We start from the raw sequence: 14,792 nt of genomic DNA on the forward strand, positions 1-14,792 counted from the left end.
ATCTCTCTGAGTGTGGAAAGCTAAGATGCCATAGAGAAAAGCTCAGAAAGCCCAAACTAGACAGAAAACCCTTTGTGCAATTTGCAAATGGGAAGTGAATTAAAACCTGCCCTCCTGAACAGAGTAACAAGAGAGTCACAGCTGGGTTACTATTTCAGTTTTAACGCCTGCATTTCCTCCACTTTTACAACTTTACAACTATGCGCAGCAGGCAATGAAGATCAGAAGCCTCCGGATCATGTCTCCTGGAATTTAGGGAGCCTCGCTCAGCCAATGAGCTGCTAAGCGAACGCTGTGCACCTCATCCCAAACACACAGGTGTTGCCTGTATCACACAACACAGTTGGCTTAGCTGTGCCCCTGGAAATCTGGCACCTCTGGCTGTTGCCCATTTTGCCTGGATCAGCCTTGCTTCTGCATATCACAGGTCTACGGACTCACCTCATAGGAATCCACAATGAGCTGCAAAACATTGCTGGAGTCGGCTGACAGGGTCCCTACAGTAGTGCCAGGGATCAGCTCACTGTAGTTCTGAAAATAAAAAAGTTGAAATATACTCGGAGTCGAGTGTGGATTTCATGCTATTTATTCAGCTCATTGTAGCGAGGAATGAAAGTTCCCCCAAAATATCTGCTTTATATACATTATTTAAAAAATGGGCAGCACGTGATTGGCTAATTCCGGGATTCTCCTGTAGGCCAATCAGGTTGCGGATTCACTTCCACCTGAAGCTGGATTGGGTGGCTCCTGTGGACCAGTCATACTGCTGCATTGTTCTAGGACCAATCAGACTGCTGCATTCTGAATCCTATTGTTCTAGGACCAATCAGACTGCTGCATTTTGGATCCTATTCAACTCAGTACATAACAAAAGTGGAGGGTTTCCAGTAAATTCTGCTAATATTTAGGCCGATAAGAGCTTTCGTTTGCTCCACCTTTGACAATCTAAAAGGTTAACACCCAAGCTGATATTTTAGCTTTTGGACAGCCTCATTCAAGCCTCACCCTCCACTCCAATGCTCTCGACGAAATTGTTGCTTCAAAGGGTCTACTTACTCGGTAGAGATCCACAATGGCCTGGGTCACAGCAAAAATCAAGTTGATGTTTTTCTGGGAGAGTTTGTCTGTCATCAAGCCGAGGGAGGGATAATCCTTGGCGGGGGAGGGGAGAAAAAGTTAGAGAACAGAAAATCCACTTCTGTCTGATGTGAGGGGAACAGGATAAACATTTTCACCCTATTTCCCCCCCTCAAAAGACTAGGATAGGAAGGACAGTCCAACTTTTCAGACCAAGTGGGCTGCAAGCAAGAGTACTTCAACACAGAACCTACGGGCCACACACTGAACTAAATTTCCATATCGTAAATTAAAGTGTTTTCAAAATATTTAATGTTATTTAAGATATATAATTATATTAATAATGTAAATAAATACACAATTAATAGATTTAATGATTAAACAAGTTTATACACAAACAGATGCATGTTCACAACACATGACACAAAAAATAAAATTTTAAGGCTTTATGACTTTCTTTTCTTGAATGTTTCTGAGGGCCATCAGAAAAGGCATTTTGGACCACTCTGGATGAGAAGGTGTCTAACAGTGGCCAGTTAAAATAAAATATGTGACCATCATAACAAAGTTAGTGCCATCACAAATCTTATTTATTTCCTGCCTACCTATCTATTGCCAGATCTCAGCACATCTCCCTCTCTTTCTCACACGCTGTTACATGTAGTGTAACCAAGAAATAGCACACTTCTAATGTGGAATTGCTTTAATGATAAATATGGTTATATAATAGTTAAAGACAGATGCGGTAAATTTAAGCTTAAAGAGGGAGGGAGGAAAGGAGGTCTAAGGATTTGAAAGAACTTTATTTTAATATTTGAAAATGCTATGTTTTATATGTATAAAAATTTATTTTTAAAAATCTACTAAAAATTATTTAAAAAGAAAAAAAAAATGAACCCAGATGATGGGTTGAAACCACACAGACACCAAAGCTCTTATACAGGTGGTCTTTTGGCCTCTGGGGTTTTACCTCACCAAAAAACTGAAAATATAAATATGGAATGCAAAATATGTTCTGAACCTTAAGAGCAGCCCTCCTGGATCAGACCAAAGGCCTAACTAGTCTAACATCCTATTTCCTATGGTGGCCAACCAGATGCACTTTTCTGGCAACTGGAATTCCAAGGCACATTGTCTCTGGTCCTCGGGGGGTAATATACCGTATTTTTCGCTCTATAACACGCACCTGACCATAACACGCACGTATTTTTTAGAGGAGGAAAACAAGAAAAAAATATTCTAAACAAAACAGTGGATGTATGATTTTTGTGGTTCATGCTGTGGCCACAGACATGTGATCTGACGGTGAGTTTGGGGTAGCCCAATGCAAAAATCCTGAGGATCCATGTGGATCCATGCTTTGTAACCACGTTTTTGCGCCATTGCGGCCCCAGGAAACAGTGGGTGCGTGTCTGTTTTTTGGTGCAGGCTGTAGCCATGGACATGCTGTGTGATCTGATGGTGAATTTGGGGTGACCCAGTGCAAAAATCCTGAGGATCCATGTGGATCTGTGCTTTGAAACCACGTTTTAAGTGGGGAGGGAAGGAAAAGCACTCAAGGGACAAGGAACACGCGTGGGGTGGGTGGAGAAGGAGCTTTTCGGGGAGCTGAGTGGGGAGGAAAAGAGCACTTGCTTTAAAGGTATACTTAAGGTATTTGCCCTGTGACTGGGGTTTTTTCCATTTAACAGTTTGCAGCCTGTTTCTTCCGCTCCTTGTTTTGATGCAGAATAGATTTGAGCAAGTGAGGAGGACTTGGATTGCAGGGGATTCGCCATTAGCTGTGTAAAAGCGCTCCTCCTTGCAGCCTTCTACTTTGTTTGTACATGTGGCTACTGGTATCAGGTTCAGTTTGAGTGATAAGCAGCCACCAGCAGCAATAGAATGGAGAACAAAAAGGCGATAGGGGCACTAGGACCCAGACAATGCTCAAATCTATCCTGCCTGAAAACAGCTGAGAAGCGGGGGATTTGCCTAGTTTTCCCCTCTCCCTCATCCCGTGCCTTCCCCAGCCTTTTTCTTTTACTTCCTGGTTTTCACTGTGCTCCTGGCTGAGAGCTCCAGGTTGGTTTGTTTGTTTTTTTCTTTTTTTGCTGCTGGTTGCTTAAATTTTATCGTTCCTGATCCAAGCCCTTCTGTGCCCTGCTGTCCCTCTGCAGCCCCATTGCTCCGTTTAGAGAGCGCGCGGACCTTTGCTAGCTGAGGCTGCAGCAGCTGTTGCTGGCTACTTTAAAAATGCCTGCTGGTTTTGAACCGCCTGCCTCCTCCCGGCTCGCTATGGCTCCCGTCTGTCCCTCCTCCCATGTAAGCGGCTGCTGCCCGCTTTGCTGCCATGGCTCTCCTTCCCTCCCTCCTCCTCGGCTCCTCCCCCCTCCTCCTGGCTGTAAAGCAAGCAAAGCTAGAGCCGTGCAGAACCCTGCAAGCGGCTCCCACTTTGCTTGACTGACGGCAGCCATGGCTCCGATCCAGTGCATTCGCTCCATAACACGCACAGGCATTTTCCTTTACTTTCTAGGAGCAAAAAAGTGCGTGTTATGGAGCGAAAATTACGGTATACTCTAATATCCTAGGATTTGCCTACTATCCCCTTTTGAAACCATCTATCACACAACAGAATGACTTGTAGCGGTTGCAATCCTGGCCTTGTGGCTGCAGCCACGCAGCCTTACCAGTGTGGTGGAAGCGTCATATAAATTGTTGCTTCCCATGTGGCACTGTCCATCGTTGGGCGTCACAATCCCTGCCAGTCTCCCATCTAAAGCAATGTGAGTCTTGGCGTCTGTTGTAAAGACCAGCAAATGGGAGGCATCCGGTCTCCAGCCAATCTTGTCCTGAAGCAAAATAAAAATGGCGCTGCAATCTCCATCGTGACAGACACAAACACAAGCAAGCCCTACAAAGGAATAGACTCTTCTACATCAGTGGTTCCCGATTAGTTAAGCACTGCGGTTCCCGTGTTTTTCAAAAGTCAAGCCACAGACCCCCTGCTTTTGAACATTTAGTGATGTATGGAAGTGAGAGCTGGACCATAAAGAAGGCTGATCGCCGAAGAATTGGTGCTTTTGAATAATGGTGGCTGGAGGAGACTCTTGAGAGTCCCATGGACTGCAAGAGCAAACCGATCCATTCTGAAGGAAATCAGCCCTGAGTGCTCACTGGAAGGACAGATCCTGAAGCTGAGGCTCCAATACTTTGGCCATCTCATGAGAAGAGAAGACTCCCTGGAAAAGACCCTGATGTCGGGAAAGATGGAGGGCACAAGGAGAAGGGGACGACAGAGGACGAGATGGTTGGACAGTGTTCTAGAAGCTACCAGCCTGAGTTTGACCAAAGTGCGGGAGGCAGTGGAAGACAGGAGTGCCTGGTGTGCTCTGGTCCATGGGGTCACGAAGAGTCGGACACGAATAACCAACAACATGGTAGTTTTTGTTATGGGAATGGTGACACAGACCTCCCCCCAGGTGGGACCCTAGGGTCCACAGACCACCAACTGGGAACCACTGCTCTACATCAATTAGCCTAAGCCAGGATGTCCAATAGGTTGATCTCAGGGGTGTCCCAGGTCGATTGTGGAAGGCAGTACAGTGGTACCTCGGGTTAAGAACTTAATTTGTTCTGGAGGTCTGTTCTTAACTTGAAACTGTTCTTAACCTGAAACACCACTTTAGCTAATGGGTCCCTCCTCCTGCTGCTGCTGCACCGCCGCTTCACGATTTCTCTTCTCATCCTGAAGCAAAGTTCTTAACCTGAGGTAATATTTCTGGGTTAGCGGAGTCTGTAACTTGAAGCGTATGTACCCTGAAGCATATGTAACCCAAGGTACCACTGTATAGCAATCGGCATTGCGTACCTTAGCGATTAAAAAAAAGGGGTAGATCAAAGCCAGTCTTTTTATACTTTGAGAAGATCACAGACTTTGAGGAGTTTGACTTGCCTGGCCCAGGCTATCGCTTTAAAGCCCAGATGGAGAACCTGCAGCCCTTGGCCCACAACTGCCATCCAACCCACATCCTAATTTCAAAAGCAGGAAGAGGAAGGAAAGGGGTCAGAGAAGAAAGAGAAGGAGGTCGTCCTTTCATCCTGGCCCTGCCTTGCACTGGCAGATTACCTCTGAAGGAATGTGGCAAGGGTCCCGACCCCTGCTTTAGGGGTTTAACTTCACAGGCAAGGTGCCAAATAATTGTGGCGGAAGGGGGGTCAATACAGGGCAAGCTCAATACATATTGGGGTCCTGTCTGAGTTGGGAGATCCAGCTAACACTCTAACAAACATCAGGCATATGCAATCCACTAAGAGGTTGTTCTCAGTCCTCCTCCTTGATAGGTCCGGAGGGTGGGAACACGAGAACGGGGCCTTCTCTGCAGTGGCTCCCTGTCTGTGGATTGGTCTCTCCAGAGAGGCTCGTCTGGTGCCTTCATTATACAGTGGTACCTCGGGGTACATACACTTCAGGTTACAGACTCTGCTAACCCAGAAATATTACCTCGGGTTAAGAACTTTGCTTCAGGATGAGAACAGAAATCGTGCAGCGGCGGCACAGTGGCAGCAGGAGACCCCATTAGCTGAAGTGGCGCTTCAGGTTAAGAACAGTTTCAGGTTAAGAACAGATCTCCAGAACGAATTAAGTTCTTAACCTGAGGAACCACTGTACACCTTTAGGCACCAGGCAAAAATGTTCCTTTTTAGCCAGGCCTTTGGTTGATCTGTTTTACTTCCTATAAAGGTAAAGGTAAAGGTACCCCTGCCCGTACGGGCCAGTCTTGACAGACTCTGGGGTTGTGCGCCCATCTCACTCAAGAGGCCGGGGGCCAGCGCTGTCCGGAGACACTTCTGGGTCACGTGGCCAGCGTGACGAAGCTGCATCTGGTGAGCCAGAGCTGCACACGGAAACGCCGTTTACCTTCCCGCTGGTAAGCGGTCCCTATTTATCTACTTGCACCCGGAGGTGCTTTCGAACTGCTAGGTTGGCAGGCACTGGGACCGAGCAGTGGGAGCGCACCCCGCCGCAGGGATTCGAACCGCCGACCTTTCGATCGGCAAGTCCTAGGCGCTGAGGCTTTAACCCACAGCGCCACCTGCATCCCTTTTACTTCCTATACCCTTTTAAAATATGGCTCTTTCCTTGCGGGGGGGGGGGGCTCTTATTGGGTTGTTGTTTTTTATTCTGATTATATATGTTGTGATCTTTTCTCTGAACTGCCCCGACACCTCTGGGTATAGGGCAGTATATAAACTGAATAATAATAAGAAGTACAGTGGTGCCTCGCAAGACGAAATTAATCCGTTCCGTGAGGCTCTTCGTATAGCGGTTTTTTCATCTTGCGAAGCAAGCCCATTGACAGCTTAGCGGATTAGCGCTATTAGCGGTTTAGCGGCTTTTAGCGGATCAGCTGATAAGCGGCTTATCAGCGGATCAGCTGATAAGCGGCTTAGGGCTTAGGAAAAGGGGGGGAAAGGGGGAAAAACCCCGCAGGAACTTGCAAGACATTTTCGTCTTGCGAAGCAAGCCCATAGGGAAATTCGTTTTGCAAAGCGCCTCCAAAACGGAAACCCTTTCGTCTAGCGGGTTTTCCGTCTTGCAAGGCATTCGTCTTGCGGGGCACCACTGTAGTAGTAATCCTTTTGACCCACGGCAAGGGGGGGGGCTCTTACATCACAGACGACTGCTTGGATGATGGCATCGAACCCGCCTTCCGGCGCATCCCGGTTCCTTGACACACTCTGCTTCTTCACCTCCTCGTTGAAACGCTTTACCTCATCTGTGAGCGCCAGGACATGCTTGTATCCAAACATTGGCAGGCAGCGGTTATCTGGGGGCTTCAAGCTGGGGGGAAGCAGCAAAAAAGAAGTCACTTTGGGCAGGCAACCAGGGCCCTGGAGGCCTGATTAAAACTAGCATAGCCACTGATCCCAAGGTGGGGGGAGGGGGCTCTCTTATTATGCATTTCAGTCACTTTTTCTTGAGCTGAGACACATAAAAAAGGCTTCCTAACCCACCTCCCAACAGTGTGCATGTAATAAAATAATAGTAATAGTAATAGTAATAGTAATAGTAATAGTAATAGTAATAGTAATAAATACTAAATTCCTTCTGTAATTTTCATGACTGTCCCTTACTCCCCTTACACAGGGGGCTGATGGGGGCTCAGAATGCCCTTGCCCCATAGAACACACAGGACTCCCCTGGCCCATGAGCTACAGGGAAATGATTTGCATTTTAAAATATACATCAGGAGGCTTGGTTTGGTCAGAATCAAGTACAGTGGTGCCCCGCAAGACGAATGCCTCGCAAGACGAAAGAGTTTTCCGTTTTTTGAGTCATTCCGCAAGACGAATTTCCCTATGGGCTTGCTTCGCAAGACGAAACGTCTTGCGAGTTCTTGCGAGTTTTTTTCCTTTTTCTTAAAGCCGCTAAGCCGCTAATAGCCGCTAAGCCGCTAATAGCCGTGCTTCGCAAAACGAAAAAACCGCAAGACGAAGAGACTCGCGGAACGGATTAATTTCGTCTTGCGAGGCACCACTGTATACACTTTCACAGTTAACGCTAAATTATTATTATTATTATTATTATTATTATTATTATTATTATTATTATCCCGTCCATGTGGCTGGGTTTCCCCAGCCACTCTGGGAAGCCCCCAGCAGAATATTAAAAACACGATAAAACACCACACACTAAAAACTTCCCTAAGCAGGGCTGCCTTCAGATGTCTTCTAAAAGTCAGATAGTTGTTTATTTCCTTGACATCTGATGGGAGGGCGTTCCACAGGAGGGGCGCCACTACTGAGAAGGCCTTCTGCCTGGATCCCTGTAACCTCACTTCTCGCAGTGAGGGAACCGCCAGAAGGTCGTCGGAGCTGGACCTCAGTGTCTGGGCTGAACGGTGGAAACGCTCCTTCAGGTATTTAGCCTTAGCAACAGTTAATGTTGGAGCTGGCGTATCTCTTAACTGCAGTAAAGGCAACGGAGGGACTGATTTGCTGTGGGATCCTAGAAATCATAGAATTGTAGAGCCGGAAGGGACATCTAGCCCATTCCTGCAATGAAGGAATCTTTTGCCTAAGGCGATGCTCAAAACCACAACCCTGAGATTAAGAGTCTCATGGCTCTACTGACTAAGCTACGGATGGGAGCACACATTTCCACAGCTCACCTGATTTTCAAAACGAGGTTAAGAGAGGACCTTCATTAGGTCGACCATGCCTCAAATCCAAGGTGGAACGGGAATACTGCACAAAACTGGCAACACTTCCAAACTCTAGATTATGAACATTTATCAGAGGGTCGCTTAGAGAACTTACTCATAGCATGGGTTTTTGATGGCTTCTGGAGGGGAAATGTACATGTAAGGAGGCATGGGTTTGTCCACAAAGGCTCCAAAGCCAATCCTCAGGTTGCTGGTCACTTTGCGCATTTCTATGGCTAGCCTGGTACCCAGGTTCTGTATGTTGCGGAGGTCATCCTTCATGGAATTGGACAAGTCCATCAGGTAGTAAATGTCTACAGGGTAGTCCTCCACCTGTCGCACTTGCACAGTGAATGTTTGGGAGTCATCTGAAATGTCAAAATGTGGAGAAAGTTAGGAGGGGTCATTTCCCCCAGAAGACTCCGGCTCACCATTCTTCCTTCCACATAAAAAAAAGGTAAAGGGACCCCTGACCATTAGGTCCAGTCGTGGCCAACTCTGGGGTTGTGGCGCTCATCTTGCTTTATTGGCCGAGGGAGCCGGCGTACAGATTCCAGGTCATGTGGCCAGTATGACTAAGCCACTTCTGGCGAACCAGAGCAGCGCATGGAAATGCCATTTACCTTCCCGCCGGAGTGGTATCTATTTATCTACTTGCACTTTGACGTGCTTTCAGACTGCTAGGTTGGCAGGAGCAGGGACCGAGCAACGGGAGCTCACCCCGTCGCGGGGATTCGAACCACCGACATTCTGATCGGCAAGCCCTAGGCTCTGTGGTTTAACCCACAGCGCCACCCAGGTCCCTTCCTTCCACATACTTGAGTAATTAACCCTGTTATGCTGACATAGGCCCATATTGACATAAGCTGACCCATATGTGGAGGACTTGAGAAAGGGTATTGGGAAATGATCCATAATGAAGTGAAAAAAATGTTTAAAAGTACTCCTCCCCCCCCAAAAAAAACAACAACCCAGAGTGCTTTCTGTTGGGGATAATTCAGACTGAAATCCCCATGTTTCATGGGTTATTTATGTATGCCCGAGTTTCGTTAGCCCAAAAACGGAAAACGAGCGAGGTCCCAACCAAAGAAGAATGGCGACTTAAGTTGACAGAATACGTGCAGCTTGCAGACTTAACATATAGAATAAGAGAACAAGAAGAACATACATTTAAAGAAGATTGGAAAACGTCCATTGAATATATGGGAAATAACTGCACAGCTGAAAAGGCTGGCAGCATTAAGATAAATTCAGCAGTGTGAACCAGTTTTGATGGGTGTAATAATTGGAATACTGGATGGTATAGCTTTTGTAAAATATGCAGGGATATGTAAAATGAACCACAGAAAGAGAAGAAGGGAAGTCATTGATATCTTAAGGTTGTAAAAATGAGGACTTTAAATTGTAAAACAAAAAATTCAATAAAAATTATATACAAAAGAAAGAGAGAGAGAGAGAAAGAAAGAAAGAAAGAAAGAAAGAAAGAAAGAAAGAAAGAAAGAAAGAAAGACAAACATAAGCTGACCCAAACCCTCTTCTTCCCCATGGCTTGAAACTCTGGATATGTCTTGAGCATCCACTGCGCTGTAGCTGATCTCTGTCATCTATGTATGGGATGAAGTTTTAATAATAACCACTTACAGCTCCCTGAAGTCCTCTTGGAAAAGCTCACCGATGTGCTAAAACTGCAATAACCGAATAGTATATCTCAGCTTACCTGGCCGCAGGTGGAGCCTGATCTTCTGTGGAGTCATCTGAGTGATGTCGCTTCCTGATCCTTTGTCACTGAGCTGCCTATCCTCCAGGATTTCAGTGCTGCTGACTGGATACTCGATCAAGTTTTTCATACAGCCATTTTTAATGAGGTTGTCCTTCGAGTCGCAGCGGGAAAATCCAGGCGGCATGCCCTGTTGGAGGGAGAAAGGCCAGCCGTAAGATAAAGAGGAGAGGGTTCTCACAGAGAAACAGTAATCCAGTCAAAATGGGCTTTGTGCCAGTGTGATGCTGATGCAGGTGGCGCTGTCGTCTAAAACCACTGATCCTCTTGGGCTTGCTGATCAGAAGGTCAGCGGTTCGAATCCCCATGACAGAGTGAGCTCCCATTCCCCTGTCCCAGCTCCTGCCATCCTGGTTGTGAATATATGGTAAAAAAGGTAAAAAGTTAAAGGACCCCTGGATGGTTAAGTCCAGTCAAAGGCGACTGTGGGGTTGCGGCGCTCATCTCGCTTCAAGCCGAGGGAGCTGGTGTTTGTGCAGACAGCTTTCCGGGTCATGTGGCCAGCAGGCCTAAACCGCTTCTGGAGCAACGGGACACTGTGACAGAAACCAGAGTGCACGGAAACGCCGTTTACTTCCCGCCGGAGCGGTACCTATTTATCTACTTGCACTGGTGTGCTTTCAAACTGCTAGGTTGGCAGGAGCTGGGACAGAGCAACGGGAGCTCACTCCGTTGCGGGGATTCGAATCACCGACCTTCTGATCAGCATGAAAGGGTGTGGGCGGGTTATAAAACTGTAAAACAAATAAATAAAATGAAGAATGGCTTTAAAAGGGGAAAACAGCAAGAAATGACGCTGCAAAGAAAGGGAAGGCTTCTGATTTTGTTTTGTTTCAATTCATTTTTTCAAATTACGTCGCCTTTTGAATCCTGCCCATTTCCAAGGAGCATACAGGAGCGTACAAATTTAACCTCCCAACTTTGTAAACGGAGCTGCCACCAAATTTGGAGGTCCCTGTTCAAAGAAAACATCCAAGGAATTTAGAAGGAAGGAAAAAAGAATTTCAGTAAGAAAAGCAAAAATCCTAGGGGGCAGGGGCTACGTGCTCCTACATGTGAGGTAAGTTTAGGCTGAGAAAGAGTTACAGGCCCAAGTTCGTCAAGGGTGCCAGGAGCTGTTAGAAGACCCCCTTCATTGCCCTCACAAAGTCCGCTTCCAGAGTGGTTTAACAGTCAACCTCAGGGAACTCTGGGAATTGTAGTTCTGTGGGCGAAATTGGGGTCTCCTAACAACTCTCAGCACTCTTAACAACCTACCGTACATTTCCCAGGAGTCTTTGGGGGAAGCCAAAACTGTTTAAAGTAGGATTGCCATACATCTGGAATTTTCTGGACATAGCTGGAAATACTGGAGTGTCCAGGAAAACCTGGACGTATGCTAAAATGTCAGGGAAAATCCAGACGTATGGCCGAGATAGTCTTTCTTGCCCCAACTAGCCCTTCCCAGACTATGACTTTAAGAACAGCAGCAGCTGCTAAGAGAAGAGTTCAGGGATGGTTTTTTTATAAAAAAAAAAAGTTTTATAAGTTGCACGTTTTTGTTTCCCAATTTGATCCTTTTACATGGTTTTGTATGTTGTGTGATATTTTATGCATTGTGATTTGTTGTTACTTTTAATGATTATAGATTGGTAATTCTTCATCGTGGTTGAAGTGTTTAATTGTTATTTGCTGGTGTTTAATTGTACTGCTTACTATTAGATTCTGGTGGATTGTTGGATGTTGCTTCGTTTGATATAAGTTGCTTATTTTAAAGTTATTGTGACTTTCATATTGCATCAGATAGTTACTATTAATGTTTGATGTTCTATTACGCTTTTATGTCATGGACTTGGGCTTATTTCTGACCAGCTTTTCTTATGGCTGTCTAGTTGCCTTTTAAAAATGATTTTACTTATTAAATACAGGCTTGAAAAATAGCTCTCTAAAGACTAATTATCCCTGAAACCACACAACACTTCAGTTTTCTGCATTCCAGATTTGCAGCCAGATCCTAGCCATGCTTACTGGGAAGTTTAAGTCCTACCAAAGGGACTTAAATAAGACTGCAGCTTTAAAACTGGTTTAACAGCTAAGAAAGCTCTGAGAACTCTAGCTGCGGTGAAGGCAATGCGGCTCTGGTAGATAATTCTCAACACTCACACTAAACGACAAGTGCCACTTTCTATGGGAGAAACTATGTCAGTTGTTGTTGTTTAGTCGTTTAGTTGTGTCCGACTCTTCGTGACCACATGGACCAGAGCACGCCAGACACTCCTGTCCTCCACCGCCTCCCGCAGCTTGGTCAAACACATGCTGGTAGCCTCGAGAACACTGTCCAACCATCTTGTCCTCTGTCGTCTCCTTCTCCTTGTGCCCTCCATCTTTCCCAACATCAGGGTCTTTTCTAGGGAGTGTTCTCTTCTCATGAGGTGGCCAAAGTATTGGAGCCTCAGCTTCAGGATCTGTCCTTCCAGTGAGCATTCAGGGCTGATTTCCTTAAGAATGGAAAGGTTTAATCTTCTTGCAGTCCATGGGACTCTCAAGAGTCTCCTCCAGCACCAGAATTCAAAAGCATCAATTCTTCGGCGATCAGCCTTCTTTAGGGTCCAGCTCTCACTTCCATACATCACTACTGGGAAAACCATGGCTTTAACTATATGGACCTTTGTTGGCAAGGTGATGTCTCTGCTTTTTAAGATGCGGTCTAGGTTTAAAACTGATCTCTGTTGGTAGACATACACTGGGAGCACATTCAGCTAGTAAAATAATTATGTGCACGGTATTCTAAAAAAAACAACAACTTATAAAACTTTTAAACCAACCTTGGGGAAAGTAAAAGCTTTGCTGCTTCGGGTGCCTTTTAATTCTCAAAACACATCTCCCTAAAGCGGAAGACAGCAGCACTGACTGAAAGTTATTTAGACGAGCAATTCAGCCTTCACAAAAAAAAAAAAAAAAACATGGACAACCTCTGTCCTTAGTAAGGGTTCCAGTTATTATGGAACAATCCATATGAATCATGAACATGTGGTAGCCTTGTTTTCTGGCAAACATTTTGAAAACTGGCCCCATTAACCCTGCCAGGAAATCCAGCTTTCGTGGAACTCATAAGCCCCTCAAGCCTATACAGGGCAATCTGGTGTCACTCCGATTGCACAAGCTACCCGGAAAACGAAATAAGCAGCCCTCTAACTTATCATTTCCTCCAGGCATGCTGGGGGCAGGAGCACTGCAAGAGGGGAAAAAAAGAGAACCAAAAAAGGAATAAGGGTGATTCGGCAGCAGCAGCAGAGAAGCCATGGGAGGAAGGGCAAGGAAATGGAATGCAAACAAAGAATCAACATGACTCCTAGAGATATTTTTGTGGTTCATCCAGGAGAAAAAAAACCCTCTCAGGTCTATTCCCCCCCCCCCCTGTTATTGATTGGGGCTAAACTGAGACTTTGATTGCCACAATTGGTTAGCACACCTTGGTATATTTGACGCTTACCATTTCCCCGAGCTAAACAAAAATATGTTGTTTGGGTTTTGGTTTTGTCCCTTAAGCCTATAAAGGCAAAGGGGTTGTGATTATGCATGGCATGTCTGCATCTTCTGAAAGGAAGCCGTTTTCTTGTATGCTTTTAAATTATTATTATAATAATTAAAAAACCCTTAGTGTAAAGATACAGAATGCAGGAGCACACCTCCTCTGAATGGCACTGTTCCAAAAACAGTTAAAACCACACATTTTGTAGGAAGTGTGAATGTCATTGAAAGGCTAACCGCATTTCCCTCCCAAGATTTTTATCCACCCGTTTCGACAGTGACACGTTTGCTGGGTCACTAAAACTCTTCCCAACTGACAGTCCTTAGAGGAATCCCCAGGATAAGACAGAAATTTTGACCTTCTGAGAAGAGCCTTGAGAAGCAGTTTCCAGGAGTCGTTTCCAATGGTCACAGGAAATCAACCCCATACAGCCTGATATCCTTATCAGCAAGCACTGATGAGGTGGGAAATGTTAAGTTGTGGGTGAACATATCAGACGACACAGCGATTCTTCAAACAGCTCTTGTTTATTCACAGGCCAGGACAGAACTGAACTGAAGGGCTCAGTCAGCCTGTTTATATAGAGCTCCAGTACGACGTTACTGTAACAATTTTCTAAAACTATCCAATCACTGAATGTCACTTTCGATCCCTTATTTGCATAACTATCTACAGTATCCCCCTGCTGGCCCAGGGTGAGAACTTCAGTACATAACAGGAAAGCTAATTTGAAACACCTTATTTCCCCTAAATAATTCTGGGCACTGTGATTTCTTAAGGGTGCAGAGAATTGCAAGTCCCAGCAACATTTAACAAACCACAGTGCCCAGATTTTCTTTAGGATGGTTTTCAAATGTGCTTTAAAGGTATAGTTCACACAGCCTGATACTGGGTATGAAAAGCCCAGTTCCCACATTGTGTTAAAGGCAAAGGTTAAGGGACCCCTGACCATTAGGTCCAGTTGTGATCGATTCTGGGGTTGCGGCACTCATCTCACTTTATTGGCCGAGGGAGCCGGCGTACAGCTTCCAGGTCATGTGGCCAGCATGACTAAGCTGCTTCTGGCAAACCAGAGCAGCGCATGGAAATGCCGTTTACCTTCCCGCCGGAGTGGTACCTATTGGTCTACTTGCACTTTGACATGCTTTTGAACTGTTAGGTTGGCAGGAGCAGGGACCGAGCAACGGGAGCTCACCCCGTCGCGGGGATTCGAACTGCCAACCTTCTGATCGGCAAGTCC

At 45.8% G+C, this 14,792-nt stretch overlaps 1 protein-coding gene across 1 annotated transcript in view; it reads right to left on the minus strand.

Annotated features, from left to right (window-relative positions):
* The window catches only part of ITGB3 (integrin subunit beta 3), a 61,317-nt gene that overhangs the window by 21,570 nt on the left and 24,955 nt on the right, over nucleotides 1–14,792 (minus strand). Inside the window, exons 3-8 of the mRNA XM_083709297.1 lie at nucleotides 9,982–10,171; nucleotides 8,380–8,632; nucleotides 6,730–6,901; nucleotides 3,747–3,908; nucleotides 1,057–1,152; nucleotides 442–531 (exon numbers count right to left, since the gene is read on the minus strand). Coding sequence (XP_083565423.1) covers nucleotides 442–531; nucleotides 1,057–1,152; nucleotides 3,747–3,908; nucleotides 6,730–6,901; nucleotides 8,380–8,632; nucleotides 9,982–10,171 — 963 coding nt within the window. The remainder of the gene's footprint in view (nucleotides 1–441; nucleotides 532–1,056; nucleotides 1,153–3,746; nucleotides 3,909–6,729; nucleotides 6,902–8,379; nucleotides 8,633–9,981; nucleotides 10,172–14,792) is intronic.

This window comes from Podarcis gaigeae (assembly GCF_964106915.1).
Source record: "Podarcis gaigeae genome assembly, chromosome: 13".
Taxonomy (NCBI): domain Eukaryota; kingdom Metazoa; phylum Chordata; class Lepidosauria; order Squamata; family Lacertidae; genus Podarcis; species Podarcis gaigeae.